Source organism: Lepisosteus platostomus, chromosome 8, assembly GCF_059453375.1.
Source record: "Lepisosteus platostomus isolate fLepPlt1 chromosome 8, fLepPlt1.hap1, whole genome shotgun sequence".
Taxonomy (NCBI): Eukaryota; Metazoa; Chordata; class Actinopteri; order Semionotiformes; family Lepisosteidae; genus Lepisosteus; species Lepisosteus platostomus.
In genome coordinates this window covers 13,798,961-13,813,609 of record NC_142618.1, presented here as the reverse complement: position 1 = coordinate 13,813,609, position 14,649 = coordinate 13,798,961, and the positions used below count along the sequence as shown (strand labels likewise).

General features: G+C 39.4%; 1 protein-coding gene across 2 annotated transcripts in view; it reads left to right on the top strand.

Annotated features, from left to right (window-relative positions):
- The window catches only part of LOC148655703 (putative Polycomb group protein ASXL3), a 72,496-nt gene that overhangs the window by 49,952 nt on the left and 7,895 nt on the right, over window positions 1-14,649 (top strand). Inside the window, exons 6-10 of one of the 2 annotated variants that reach the window (XM_088642510.1) lie at window positions 3,924-4,041; window positions 6,555-6,674; window positions 7,344-7,507; window positions 12,197-12,293; window positions 14,241-14,346. In XM_088642510.1, coding sequence (XP_088498636.1) covers window positions 3,924-4,041; window positions 6,555-6,674; window positions 7,344-7,507; window positions 12,197-12,293; window positions 14,241-14,346 — 605 coding nt within the window. The remainder of the gene's footprint in view (window positions 1-3,923; window positions 4,042-6,554; window positions 6,675-7,343; window positions 7,508-12,196; window positions 12,294-14,240; window positions 14,347-14,649) is intronic. The other variant, XM_088642511.1, reaches the window with a different exon arrangement.

The window sequence follows — 14,649 nt, the reverse complement described above, 5'->3', positions numbered from 1 at the left end:
ATAATCTTCAAAGTTATTAGCATGTTCACTAGAGAGCAACAAGCAAACTGATATTTTCTAATTAGCAAGTGCAGTTGCTACAGCGCACCACAGAATGTAAAAAGCTTTGTGCATTTTGTCTCAATTTTACCCTAATGTACTGATCCATATTTTATGCTGACAACAGAGATGATCTAAATGTCTACAAAACAATATGTTCTATAATGACGATTTGCGCCCATTGAAAAAAAAAAGAATTACATAAATCACTGATGCTGTCACTCGTGTGAAAATATACTACAAATCTGTTGGCAAGTGATAGTGATTTTTTTCTAGGCTTCTGATAAGTATTTCATGCCACTGCCTGGCACACTGAACTGCAATAAAGATTATCCATATCGGTGTAATTTCTCCAGTGTTAAACCCATAGTGTGCGTCTCAGGCATAATGTAAATAAAATACAGCATTAAAATTGGACTGTCAAGAGCTTAAGCTAATGGCGTTTGATTACAGAAAATGGGTTGTAATCAGAATATGTATTTTGTATACGCTGGGAACCTTATCCTTATACTTTTCCACTGTTGTTTTTCCATTTCGCACCAGTACATTTCAGTATCATACCATCAGAGATTAGATTTGTGTCAGTATAGCGTGAAAACAGTTTTGTTTGAGAAAAAAAGATGAGTAGCTGAATTGCACACGCAAACGGAACATACCTATCAAAAGTTATGTCTCAGCTTCTGACATGTTACTGGTATTTGTGAAATGTCATTCACTTCAATAAGTGCATTAAAGAGCCACAAATATGATCTAAATGTATTCAGTTTTTGTCTTGAAATCGCTCCAGTGGGAAAGTATAAGTAAGCATTTGCTCACAATAAGAGAGTGGGTTTGAATAGGAAATTAAATCACTTCAGTTTTATGATGAGATAAAGACATTAACTTGACATGCCTACTGTACAACATTATTTACTGTGTGAATCTGAATTAGAAAATGCATGCCTTACAACTGCAGTACATGACCAGAGACTACATGACTAGGTTTTCATATTAAATTAAATTAAATTTTATTAAATTAAATTTCATATTAAAGTGCAAAGAGTGTTTGCTGTACCCGTAGTAAAATAATTTAAGTATTTTGTTCATATACTTGTCAAATTTCAAATGGACAATCTGTCAATAAAAAGTGACATTTGAGTCCACATGCAACCAGTTGTGTTTGGCCTGGGGCAGGAGTTCTCTGTGAGTCTCTGGGCTCAAATGTACATTTCTAAAATGTTCTATTTTTAAATTGACTAATGGATACATATTGTACTTTGTTCTTTTTACTGATGACAAATGCATAAATCCACTGTTGTCCCACAAAAACCCTAACATACTGAATAGGATTTCCAAAAGTGTCTCTTCATGTAAACAAATGTGCCCTTCTGTAACCTTATTTACAATTAAAACATTATCAGCTTTAATTCTTTCTTAGAAGAGGTAATTTATAAAAAGCTTAGTAAAGGAGATGACATACATTTCAAATGTTACCACTGTCTTTGCAAAAACAAACTTATTACTAGCAATGTTTTTGCAACAGTGCCTTTTGATAAGGTTACAGTGTTTCAGAAATCTTTCATTCAGCAGGAGTGTAGAGTATGGTTTGTTATCTTACATTTGTAGTGGCCCAATGTCCATACTGTGTGTTGAATAGACAATAGTGTTAGTTCGCAGTCATAAAAATAATGTCAAATTAAATATATTGCAGGGCTTTCACAGGATTTATCAGAATTCTAGCCGATAAAAGCACACTTTGAGTTACTATGCTTTGAAAGCATCTACTGTATGCTTAGATCTGCTCGTAGTTCCTCTATATTTAAATCCAGACTACTACTGTATCAGTGGCATTAGAGTTTTGAAAGAGTAAATGTCCACACTTCACAGAATTCAGCAAACTCTACAACTAATTCTTGACAAGGTACTATGATATTTTTAAAGTACTGTAATTAATGTATTACATTATGCCAAAGACTAGAATTTTCTGATAATGTATTCAAAGAAGTATAGTTTCTTTTTCAACTCTTTAGCTTTCTAAAATGGATTCCTCCAGAGAAATAAGGGGGTAGGGTCACAGTACTCCCAAGTAAAGTGTTACATAAATGGAATTAAAAACATTTTTATTCATAAGCCCTTTCTGTCTCAGAAGGCTCTCAATATCAAAAGTAGGTGTCTCATCTCTGCATAACCCTTCTAAATTAAATAACAGACCCCTCACGTTTCCATGGAGTTTTAAATGAAAGAAAGCTCTAAAAACTTTGCAGGAGGACACAAGTTATTTTAAGATAGAGATTTAACATCTCTCTTAAAAATCTTGTATTGAAATATACATTTTAAATGAGTTCAAAAAGGACCAGGTTGAGTATGTGGTGTTGCTTAACAATGTCAACCATAATATAATAATGAAGATATATTTGTAATAACTTTTCTTCAACTCTGTTTTCTAATTCACCGATGATAGTAATCCTGGATGCTTTTTTTAAATATCCTCTTATATAGGGACCTCATCTCCAAGAGATTGCTGTGTACATCTCCAGTAAATCACAGAGTTTGCTGGGATTGCTACGTACAACTAAATGAACTGCTTGTGTGTACGTATGTAAAGGGAATTAAACTTAATCATTCAGTACATTGCTGAAAGAATTCCTCCATTAACTGTGTTGTCTGAAGATTTCACATTGTGAAAGAGAGGGAGTGGAGCCGCGGTAGCTCAGACAGCAAGGGCGCCCGGCTCCTGACCGGAAGGAAGGTCCTGGGTTCAGTCCCAGGTAGGGGGCAAGTGATGAAGCTTGCTCTGATTCCTTCCAGACGGCTCCCAGTTCCACTCAGCCTGCTTTCCAAGTGAGTACTGTGGGTAATAGGCTGACCGGAGTGTGATACTGACCACATCACCTCCACCTCCAGTGTTGGATGGTCAAGAAAAGTGGTGGCCCTTGTCCCCCATTCCCCCATGGGCCTTGATGGTCTGAAAAGGGACCGACCTCCCTAAAGGGAGGGCGATACTGTACAGTATATACCACAGGAGCCCTGTTATTAGCTGGTACCTTCAAATTAACATAAAATCAAATGTACAGTAAATTCAGGTGTTCATCTTGTTCAAACTGATCTATGGACTTTTCAGGAGCCTAATAAGCGGATCTTTGAAAGAATCAACGGAGCCTAATGCGAAGGAATGTCACAAAAGCAGCACCAGTCTTGCCGGGCTGCGTGTGACGATGGCGAATTTGCAGTGTTTGTGCAGATGTTAGTGCGTCCTTTTGTCTGCTCCGGTACTGTTCCACGTACTGTAGCTCCCCGCAGGTGGAGCGCGACAGGCTGACACACTGGGCCGGGATGCAGAGTCAGCGGCTGGCGGAACAGCCCCCTGCCAGGTGCTCAGAGCCAGTGCCGTAGGGATGCCTGCGCTGGAGTGCCAACACCTTTCAGTCTGCTCTGAAGGACCCCCCCGGCCCCATTTCGCTCAAATAACCCATCTTCGCCTGCCCCCAGTGAGACCTGTCTCAACAAGCAGCTGGATTTCATTGCATTCTTTCAATCAAGCCATTCATTTCCAATCAGATTCAAATGCAACAGGTTCTGATCTGCATTGGGTTCAGCTTTAAGTACGTGCTGGTTAAAATACAAGGTTTTCATGTTTAAAATGAATTTAAAAGTGTTCCTGAAGTGACGTTCTTGAAGTTGCCCACATAACCTGGAGATATCCTGAGCTTCAGGCATTTTAGTATGTTAAGATGTGAATTTCAAAAGGCCGTGATGTAGATTTCTCACATAGTGCGATACTTAGCAAAAGGGATATTGAATTACAATGATAAATAAAAAGGAAAACTGCAGCTGTTACACCCCACCTTTATTCTTATTATTTTCCATACACTTATGTCTTCAAATTCTGCCCTCCTCTCCCTCAGGCACTAAGGCAGCAACACAAGCGCAGGAACGGGGTGTCAATGATGGTGAACAAGGCGGTTCCCCGTGTGGTGTTGACTCCTTTGAAGGTGTCTGATGAGCAGCCAGACTCTCCATCAGGTAAGGAAAGACTCCGGTCGTCACTTGCTGTTGTTCAGAAGGCCATGTTTTTATGTACCGATGGTCTCTTTCTAAAATGTGTTTTTCACAGCACAGCATAACTCCTGTCTAACGTCAGGATCTCCATTTGCCTTTGCATCTCTGCTGCGGTGTGTTAAAATGTGTAAAATTCACAAGCATACTGGAATGCAGCACTAACCTGGCAGCAGATTATGTAGTGCTTAGTTGAGTGATACAATCACACGCTCTCCTGAGTTTACCAGTATTAAACATAACAGGGATAGTAATAAGCAAATCTATCGCTGAAAAATAACTTGTAGGAAATCGCTAAATAGCTTTATTTTTCACCTACCTGTAATGGTGACAAGCAAAGTTTTAAGCATTGCTTAAGTCATATCCGAACCAGATGAATAAGCAAATAAACTAGTGAATAAGCATTATCTCAGTAGCGTTATTTCAGTAGCATGGAATTTGTCATTCACTAAATGCAGTTGAAGTTCACTTACAGTATATTGTTAGAAAAGCTGGTTAATCAATGATGACTGAGTGACAGTCACTAAGATCTGGATTAATCATAAGACACCACCGATGAAATACAATCAATCTGGTGTTGAAATTAAGTTAGGTGTTTACTCTAGTCAGTTGTTTAATTTAGTTTTAAAAACTATATTTCATACTGTAAATGTTGTTCAGGGACTGTTTTCAATCTCGTTATTTAAAGGCATGATCTCTGATTTCTACGCACGCATGCTGTTTAACATCAATGAACATTGAGTACAAACTAGGGCACTCATAATGGTTTTCTGTGTCTTGTCCTCAGAAAACTCTTAATGGACTTCTGTTTCTTCTGTGTCATGGACTTTATTTATACCCAGTGCATTTATCTTTAGAAGGTGAATCAATGTACAGTAGTTCCTAGAAATATATTGTTCATTCAGATTTTTTTTTCTTTCGCCTTATTTCTGTTTTGAGTGTCAATTAAATCTTGTGCCCCAGATAAAAACAGGAAATTTGCAGGGTTCTAATGGTCTGTGAGACATTGTGTCAGAGTGAGACCTGCAGGGTGTTACATATTTTGGTTTTTCATGGACAAAATAAAGTGATTTTTAATATTTTTACTCTGAAAATGAAGATGTGATGGGCCATAACATTTTACTGTAGTCCATGAGTGATTGGTCATTTGATTTGAGCAGCATCTTGAAACTGTTGAAAAGGCTTGAAGACTTCTTCTTCTCAAGTCCTTTAAAACTATATTTAAATTAAGCACAGCTCATTAAATTAGGTTGTGTTGTCTTTCAGGAGTTTTCATGGAGAGTTACATCTTAAAAAAATAGGGCTGCCATGAGCCAATAAAATTGATTATCTGAGTACACTCTCTATAGTCCCATTGCCTCAAGTTGCCTCAGCAAGATAACTAAAAGTAACCTAATATAGATCTTGAAGCAGTTTAGGAGGATTTCATGATTAAGAGTGTCAAACGCAGCGCTAAGTCTGAGGCAGAAGCATTGAGAAGTTCATAACTCACCTTCACCAGGGCTGTTTTCAGTGCTGTGGAAATCTCTGAAGCGTTTGAGTAGCCCGACTCTAATTAAATAGCCTTGCATTTGGGACTGTCTCCACATGCTTTCGATATATATGGATCCGAAGGAAAGATTTTAAATGGACCTGTAGTTGACCAGAAGTGTAACTGCAGCAAGTGAAAAAGGCCTCAATGTCCCGAATCAAAACATTGACTGCTACTGTTGTGACAAAAGGGACCAAGAGCCCCCCAAAAAATGGATGTCAGTAGGGGGTAGGAATTAGAATTGCTTACTTTGTATTGTAAGAATGGCGAAAAACGCATTAGACTGCCCTTTGGAAGCAGAGACAGTGCATTTGTTGTTTGGCTCTAACATGCTGTTGATGATTGAGAAAAAAGAACGTCGAATAAAACCAGTGATCCTGCAGATGTTAGGACCATCCTGAACGGCAAGTCCAGTGACCTCCTCCTGTGCTCTGGTTGGCAGCCAGGTGCTTTCATGGGGCGTAGTTGCTGGTTATACCAAGGGGATCTTTTGGATAAAGGAAACACCACACAATCAAGAATACCCATCAGGAGTTTGTGATGTGAATATATTGTGTATGAAACGCAGTGCTACATCTGGTGATAAAGGGAGGCCGATAGCCAATAATTTTCACGTTACATTACAACTTGATGGCCTGAAGCACAACATTAGTGAAAACTGCCAGATCACTCATGGTGGCGAGATCTAATGGCCACGGTGCGGACTCTGGGGAAACTGGCCCCGGTGTGTCTGTCTGTGCCCTGCAGTGGACTGACATCCTGTCTGGGGTGAATTGCACTTGTGTGCCCTTTTCTTGCGGGAATGGGCTCCGGGCTTCCCCGCAACCCTGAATTGGACGAAGCGGTTAGAAAATAGATGGATGGCTTAATTCCGCATTTTATTTCATGCTCTTAGAGTATGTTATTTGATTACATGCATTTTTTTGTTTTTATTCTGTATTATGTGTAGGGTCAGAGTCTAAAAATGGATTTGGCGATGGAGATAGCTCTGAAAAGGATCTAAAGCAGAGATCCCCAACTGGGAAGCAGATAAGTCAGCACCTTAAGAAACTAAAGAAATCTGGCCTGGGTGAGAACTAACATTATTAAGTTTATAAATGCTTGTCTACATTGTTATTTATGAACTAAGGTCTCTGCTTTCCTGTAAAGACCTTAGTGGGCCTGTGCGACAGTTGGACCATGCAGTCAGGTCCAATTTATTTCAGTTGGTCAGGGTTATCTCTACTGAAGACGCTGCAGGCCCCACAGTGTGAAAGGAAGAACGTGGTCCAACAGAGCACAATTCAGAAAAGCAGGTTTAGCCCCTCCATCCACTGATGTGACTGTCGGTTTGCTTAATGCTTAACACCGACTAGTTCATGCCTAGAGGGGGGATAAACTGAAATTGTGCTGTTCCAGATGTAGAAAATAAAAGTTAGTCTGGAGCAGCTGAAGTATTCCTTAGCTGAAACCGAAAGCAGCTTGATCTGGCTTGCTCACCAGTCATTCATAGGTGTTCCTTTTTTGTTTGTTTGTTTGATTACCAGATACCAACATTTCTGCTTTAGGCTGTTTCATCATAATGATTGGACTTCACGAGCATTCAAAATGACAAAAAAAAACTAAAACAAATAAATTCATAAAATAAAACAACAATAAAACACATATGTTTGTAAATTTGAGATCCCTGAATAAATGTAGCAAAGTCAAAGGCTGTTTTGAGTGTTGTGAAAGTCTTAATCTTCTTTTGTCTTTTTAGGTCACATAAAGTGGACGAAGGCTGAAGATATTGACATTGAAACTCCAGGGTCTATTTTAGTGAACACCAACCTGCGGGCGTTGATCAACAAACACACATTTGCATCCTTACCTCAGCACTTTCAACAATACCTCCTGCTTTTACTGCCAGAGGTCGACAGACAGGTACGGACAGCTTAGCCCTTGCTGTGCTTGATGCTTCATGTACTTCCCATGAATCCCACTCAGTTGTTCAACAAGTGAAAAGTGCATAATTCCTCTTGTGGAAAGAAACATTCCTGGGTATCATTAGTATGCAGTTTCTATTATTCTTTACAGTCCATAATACTCTCCTGGGACCTGTTGTACAAGCAGGATCAAAAAAGCAAATTCATTCCGGGCATGTTGGAGCCAGATCATGAGAAAGTGTTGTGCAGAGTGTTTCAGACTGATCTTATTGTTTTAATGCATTACTTCAGCACTGTGTGTGGTAACACAAGGAAAATAAAAAGTAAATTCTGCATACACACAGCTATGAAGATAGGAAGGAAGACAGATACTGTACTATGCCAGCAGCCATATCACCCTGCAACTCACAACTGGCAACCCACAGAAGCTAAGCAGGTGTGAGTCTGGCCAGTACCTGGATGGGAGACCTCCTGGGAAAAACTAAGGTTGCTGCTGGAAGAGGCGTTAGTGGGGCCAGCAGGGGGCGCTCACCCTGCGGCTCATGTGGGTCCTAATGCCCCAGTGTAGTGACGGGGACACTATACTGTAAACAGGCGCCGTCCTTCGGATGAGACGTAAAACCGAGGTCCTGACTCTCTGTGGTCGTTAAAAATCCCAGGGTGTTTCTCGAAAAGAGTAGGGGTGTAACCCCGGCATCCTGGCCAAATTTCCCCATCGGCTGTTATCAATCATGGCCTCCTAACAATCCCCCTCTGTGAATTGGCTTCATTACTCTGCTCTCCTCCCCACTGATAGCTGATGTGTGGTGAGCGTTCTGGCGCACTATGGCTGCCGTCGCATCATCCAGGTGGATGCTGCACATTGGTGGTGGTGGAGGGGAGTCCCCATTACCTGTAAAGCGCTTTGAGTGGAGTGTCCAGAAAAAGCGCTATATAAGTGTAAGCAATTATTATTATTATTATTATTAAAAGTTAACATTCAGACTTTCTGTAAAAATGCAATAAAATGCTCAGAATATGTTTTCTGTAGAAAATGGCCTGTTGAATTAAATTAGAATTGCTTACATTGTAAAGGTTACTTTTTGCCCCTACGTTTATTCATATTTGATGTCTTTGCTGTGATAGTTTAGTTATATTTAATTATGAGGCTCATATTATTGTAATATTGGTTATACAAATAATGAAATGCACACCTGGAAAATTGCCTAACCCAAGATTTTGTTCACAATCATATACATAATATTGAAATGATTAAGTTCATTATTAGCATTCCTTAATTATTGCATGCAGGTGGTAAAGCACTTTGTGAGCATATTCTGTACTGTGGTTAGTTAAGCATAAGCTTCATCAATTGCTATTTATACAGGGGGTGGACACAATAATGGAAACACCAAGCAATGAATGAATATTTTATAACTAATATGGAGCTGCGACACCCTTTACCTTCAGAACAAATTCTGAATACTGAAATACTGTACACGTTTTGGACTGGTTCTCCTGGGATATTGGGCCATTCTTCAAGAAGGAAAGCCTCCAGTTCTTTGAGAGATGAAGGAGGTGGAGATCTGGTCTGCACTCTTTGCATGAAGATTCAATGATGTTTAGATCTGGTGATTGGAGACATCATGGAAGGTGTTTGACTTCATCCTGGTGTTCATGAAACCACTCTTTAGCAGTGTGTATGGGGGCATTATGGAATTAGGGAATATGGAAACATATTGAGGAAACAATGTCTGCACCGTAGGGCACACCTGTGTAAAATGACTTCATATCCCTTGGCCATAATTCTACCATGCAGAGTAATAGTTGGACCCAGTAACTACCTGGAGGTGGCTGCCCAAACCATAACAGATCCACCACCATGTTTAACAGTTGAGAACAGGCAGCGTGGGTTGAAGGCTCCTTTTGGCTTTCTCCAAAACATACAGTAAGCTCATCCTGATGTAGGAAACAGAGTAAAAGAAAGACTCATCAGGCCATATTGCTTTCTTCCCTTGCTAAGAAGTTCATGATTTCTGCTCATCACACCAGGCTTTGCATTGCTGCGGATTGGCCTTGTTTAGAAGTGGTTTCTGTGATGGTGGGCACCCCTTCCATAATTATCAGCTTGGTGAAGCTTGTGACGTACAGTTTGTGTTGGGAGTGAGTCAAGGAGGTGTAGATTCAGTTCAGCAGTCATGTCTGAGGCCACTTGTCTCCTGTTAAGCTTTGACTTGCAACCTCTGTTCCTCTTTCCTGATGCGGTTTTCTCTTGTTTGGTATGTGGTGTCATCATACCGTATCATTTAGCCATTTCTGCACCAATAATTTCAAAATCTGTTAGATCGCTCTTGTCGCTTTAGAAAAAACGCATATTTGAATACAGATTGTAAGTTATCATTTATAGCCCAAAATATTGGTAATCCAAACAGGAATTAATATGAAACATTTGTAGAATCTTTTTATTGTGATGTCTTTATTTCGAAATACAAGCCCCTTTTCATTAGGTATTTCCATTATTTTGTACATCAAGCGACTTATTCTGAAAGAAAGGGAGTGTGGACTGTGAATTAAGGGACTACAGGTACAGTAGGTGTCCTGTAGTGATGTAAGGTAATTCGCTTGTGGCCTGTTTCTATCTCCACATGCTGAAACTCAGTTGATCAACCCTGATCGTAGGCTATAGTGTGTCCATGCTTCCTCAATAAAACTTGAAGATGTTTTTTGTACATATAATCAAGTTGAAAACAAATTGACTTAAAAGATGTACAGTAATGGAGGAAGTAGGATCTTGCCTGAGGGGAGGATCAGAATTTGGGCCAGACAAATTGTGTAAGTGCAGATCAGGCTGGTAGAATGTGACCACGCTCCAGACCAATCAGGATCAGGGCCCTGACCCCCTTAGTACATCTAATACCAGGCCCAGGAGCGTCTTCACAGAACAGGCACTCCTGTGTCTCTGCCTCATGTGTGAACATTTTCTCCCCTGCCAAGGTGATGCCTTGTGCAGTCCTTGGTGTGGTACTTCATTTCTCTCCCTCCTCTCAAGTTTTTTTTTTTCATATTTCCTTACATTTCTGAAACCTTTAACTTACAATTTAAACCCAGTCTGTCTTGTTTCTTTGGGGGAAGTAAATTAAAAGGAGATTGTCACAGTCCAGAGGTTAATGCACATTAGATTTTCATGAACCCAGGAGGAATGTCCCCGGAGTCTTGAAGGAGAAGTTTGTGCAGTAGCTAAATGAATGTCACCTCTTACTTCACAGTGTCTTTGGCATTAAATGTGTTAATTACTGCTAGAAAACAGTAATAGCACTTTCATAATTATATGAAGAACTTTTCAAAACTGAAATTGTGTGCTTTCTCAGTTCTTTTCAGTGTTATATACTGTACTTGTATATACTGAATATATATGTTATTGGGTTGCTTACAACATTATGGCATTTGTGTTGTGATGTTTTCTTAAGATATGTTCAGCAGTATGGAACCAGCTTTGCAGCATCAAGTTTGCTTCACAAAGCATGTCTGAAATGAGCTGCCAAATACAACACTGTCCCTTCTTAATGAAGGCGGATACTTATTCCCAAAGCGCGCAAATAAATAACTTTGGATATTGTATTATGATTTATTCCACCGAGTGTTTTTCCACATCATTGGTATATCAATATGGTACTGGAAAAAAGAATCTGTTTATTCTTTAACCCTTAATCTAATATTCAGCACCTGTTTGCTTCAGACATTCAACCAGCTTGTACTCAGTAATTACTATAATTCTTCATAACAGACTGAAGGCCCTGTGGGACACTTCGTGAGAGGGGATCTTCAAACTCATTTATGTGTACAGGCCTTGATTTTTAAAGCACTGCATGCACACATGCCTGTTGACTGTCCACGGGCTCATGCACAAATTTGATTCTGTCACGGATCCTTGTATCTGAAGAAACCTGTTCTTACCTGTTTGGTATTGTAAGTTGTTTCAGTGCATTTCTTTGTAAATCTTTAAAGCGCAATAATATCCTATTAGTACTGGTCTTTGCTTTTTGTGCAGAACAGAACAGAAGGAAATGGAAGCACTGTAAGCCTGTATTTAACTAGACTTCTTGAATATCTGCATTAGTGCTAAGATTTACAGTACAAATTTTAACTTCTGTTTTTAAATGCATACTGTATTTCGACACCGAGGGTTGTCCTTTTGGAACCAGGATGGCAAATTGTCATACAGAGCACATCTGCCCAATTACAGTGGCTTGTTTCCTTTTGATGCAGTGGGTTTCTTTATGCAGCAGCAATCCTTTAAATGCTGGACTACGTTACTCTTAACAACAGTGCTAAGTGATCATGGAAATAGTCTCGGCAATTACAGTTAATTGTGTTGCTCAGGAGTGTTTAGAAATGTAAATGGTTAGAGAGATTGTAATTTATTCTGACAGCTCTGGGTTTTACTTCATGATCTTTAAACTCTTATTGCTATGAGTTTTATTACTAAAATTGGTAAACTCGCATCTACTCTTACAGTGTACTGCAGTGCTCGTTAACGTTTAATATTAATAGAATGATTGCTTGGCTTTACCAATTAGCTATCTATGAGCTGGGCCTCACTGGATTACTCCTGTTATTCTTAAATGAATGCGGCACATCGCTGGTGTGGACCCAGATGTCTTCTGAAACCAGCGCTGCCTCTTCTTATGCTCCCTGCTTTCCTTTGCAGATGGGAGGTGACGGGGTCCTGCGTCTCAGCAACTCCGCTCTGAATAACGAGTTTTTTGCCTATGCTGCTCAGGGGTGGAAGCAGAGGCTAGCAGAAGGTACGTTGGAACTTGGGCTTTTTTTTTTATTTACTCTTTCTGGAGGGTGTTGCTTAGCAACTACGCATACTGTAGCCTGTTAGAGAAAAAAACAGAACACCAAAGACTACAACAGTGGATTTTACAGAAAGGGTGTGCAAACAGTTACTATTGGTCTTTTATGTTTAATGCCTTTATTGGTTTATGCCTTTATTTCACACGGATGATAAAACTATTATTAAACATTAAAATACATGTTATTTTCACTGTGCACATTAACACTGATATACTCACATACAGGCATAAGTCTTGCACCATCTTTAGTTTGTTTTCATTACGATATATTCTGCTGCTGCCATTCTGCCTTCTTTTCCCCAGTCTTTTATAGTTGTAATATTAAATAAAATGCTGTGACCTCTCTCTTGTCAAAATGTTTTCAAGCGCTCCCCTTTTCAAGTCACAAATGATCCCTAACCCTTAATAAAGATGGATTGATGTGTATTATTATTATTATTATTATTATTACATCAAATAAGCATTCAATATTGTTTCGTCTGTATCCATCAATTATACATCAGTTCTGTAGATGTAGATGATAACAATGAATGTTATAATTTCCGGAAATATGTTTGCCATTTCTGGATGAATACTTAAGATGTTTTTATTTATCTGCAATGCCTGGAATTTCTTGGAGTGTAGTCATGTCAACAAGGTGATAAAGTCCAGTCTTGTTAGTTACTTTTTGTTAATTGCAAGTTAAAACTGTATACTTCTTAGCTGGAGAGAACCCCAGGGCAAAATGTAGTCTTTAAATTATTATTTAATACCCACCAGGTGGCAGTAGCATTCTGCACTAAAAACCAAGGTATTTAGCACACCAGTGACTTTACACGCACAAATAATTCCTTAAAAAATCTGTCCGATGCTCTCCTTATTTCTGAAAAATACTATTTATTCACCTTGACACCGAAACGTTCATATGTGTGTGAGATGACGTCTTAGTTAATGGGCCTCATAGATATCAGCTCTACTGATTCTCACTACAAGTTGCCAGGTTTCTTATAACTTCTTTGCTCTTATTTCCTTTTTAGTTTTTAATTGTTCAATTTTAAACCTAGCTCAATGAGGACAGATCCTTTGAACCTTTTGTGCGAGTTTCACGTGTTTCTTTCATTCCTTTTTAAAAAATTCCAAAAGTGTGGTCAACAAATGTATCTAAGCAACGATCTCAGCTACTGGAATGAGAATACTGACTGTTCCGCGTACAGTACGTCTATTACAATGAACAGGGTGGGGAGGTGAAGGGCCTTACCCTGAGGTTAAGGTATACGATCCAGACCTGTCGCAGGTTTGAACCTGCTACTTGCCGACTGGGACAAAATGTGGATTTTGTGGGTTTCCCCGGCGGTGGCGCGCGGCTCGGCTCTCCGCTCCATGTGACACAGCAGTCCCTGCCAGTTCTCAGGCGGCTGTAGGCTTGCGACGCCGTCAGCAGAGGGACTTGCCTCTCTTATTACCACTGAAGCCTGCTTGTGGGGCTGCATAATTAGCGACAGCTGTATAGATGAATGGCTCGTCCAAGGAGTCTGTCTGTACCTCCTCATTCTCCACCCTGCAGTGTGTGCTTGCAGGGCCGGTGTCTGTGAGGCGGGACTAGGAAATACACACGCCACTAGAAAATCCACAGTGCGCTGGTTGATAGCAAAACAGTCAGAAATCAAACTGTTAAAAACAAAAAGACATTAGACGGTGTAGAGCACTGGGCCAGAAAAAGACTGTAGTGGTTTAGAGAACACATTTAGAGGAATGGACAAATTAGTTAAAGTAATGAAGTAAAGACGGGGGCTAAAAGGGTTGAGAAAGTAAAGTAAACCTTTTTTTTTTCTTCTTTTAATCAAACAATACCTGCCACATGAAGAGCAAATATTATTGTTTTAAATTAACTATATCCAAAATCTACAATTCCAGGAGAATTTACCCCAGAAATGCAGCTCCGGATTAGGCAGGAAATGGAAAAAGAAAAGAAGATAGAGTTGTGGAAGGAGAAGTTTTATGAAACATATTACGGAGAAAAGTAAGTGTTAAATTTGTCCCTCAGTCTCATTATTCTAAACATTAAGATGATTAGTGCCAGGGCCCTGTATGCTCCCGACTCTGAAACATATTAAAACAACATGTGGAGATATTTCTACAGTTTTTTGCTATTCATATGCTGACCGTTTTAAAGCCTTCTTAATTATATTTTATCTGAAGTAGAAATAACCTGTAAACAGGAGAGTTTATATAAAGGAAAAAAACTGCAATGGTTATGCTGTATTTTATACTACAAATTTACAAGAAAAATCTAATATAATAATAATCTATAATCAATATATAC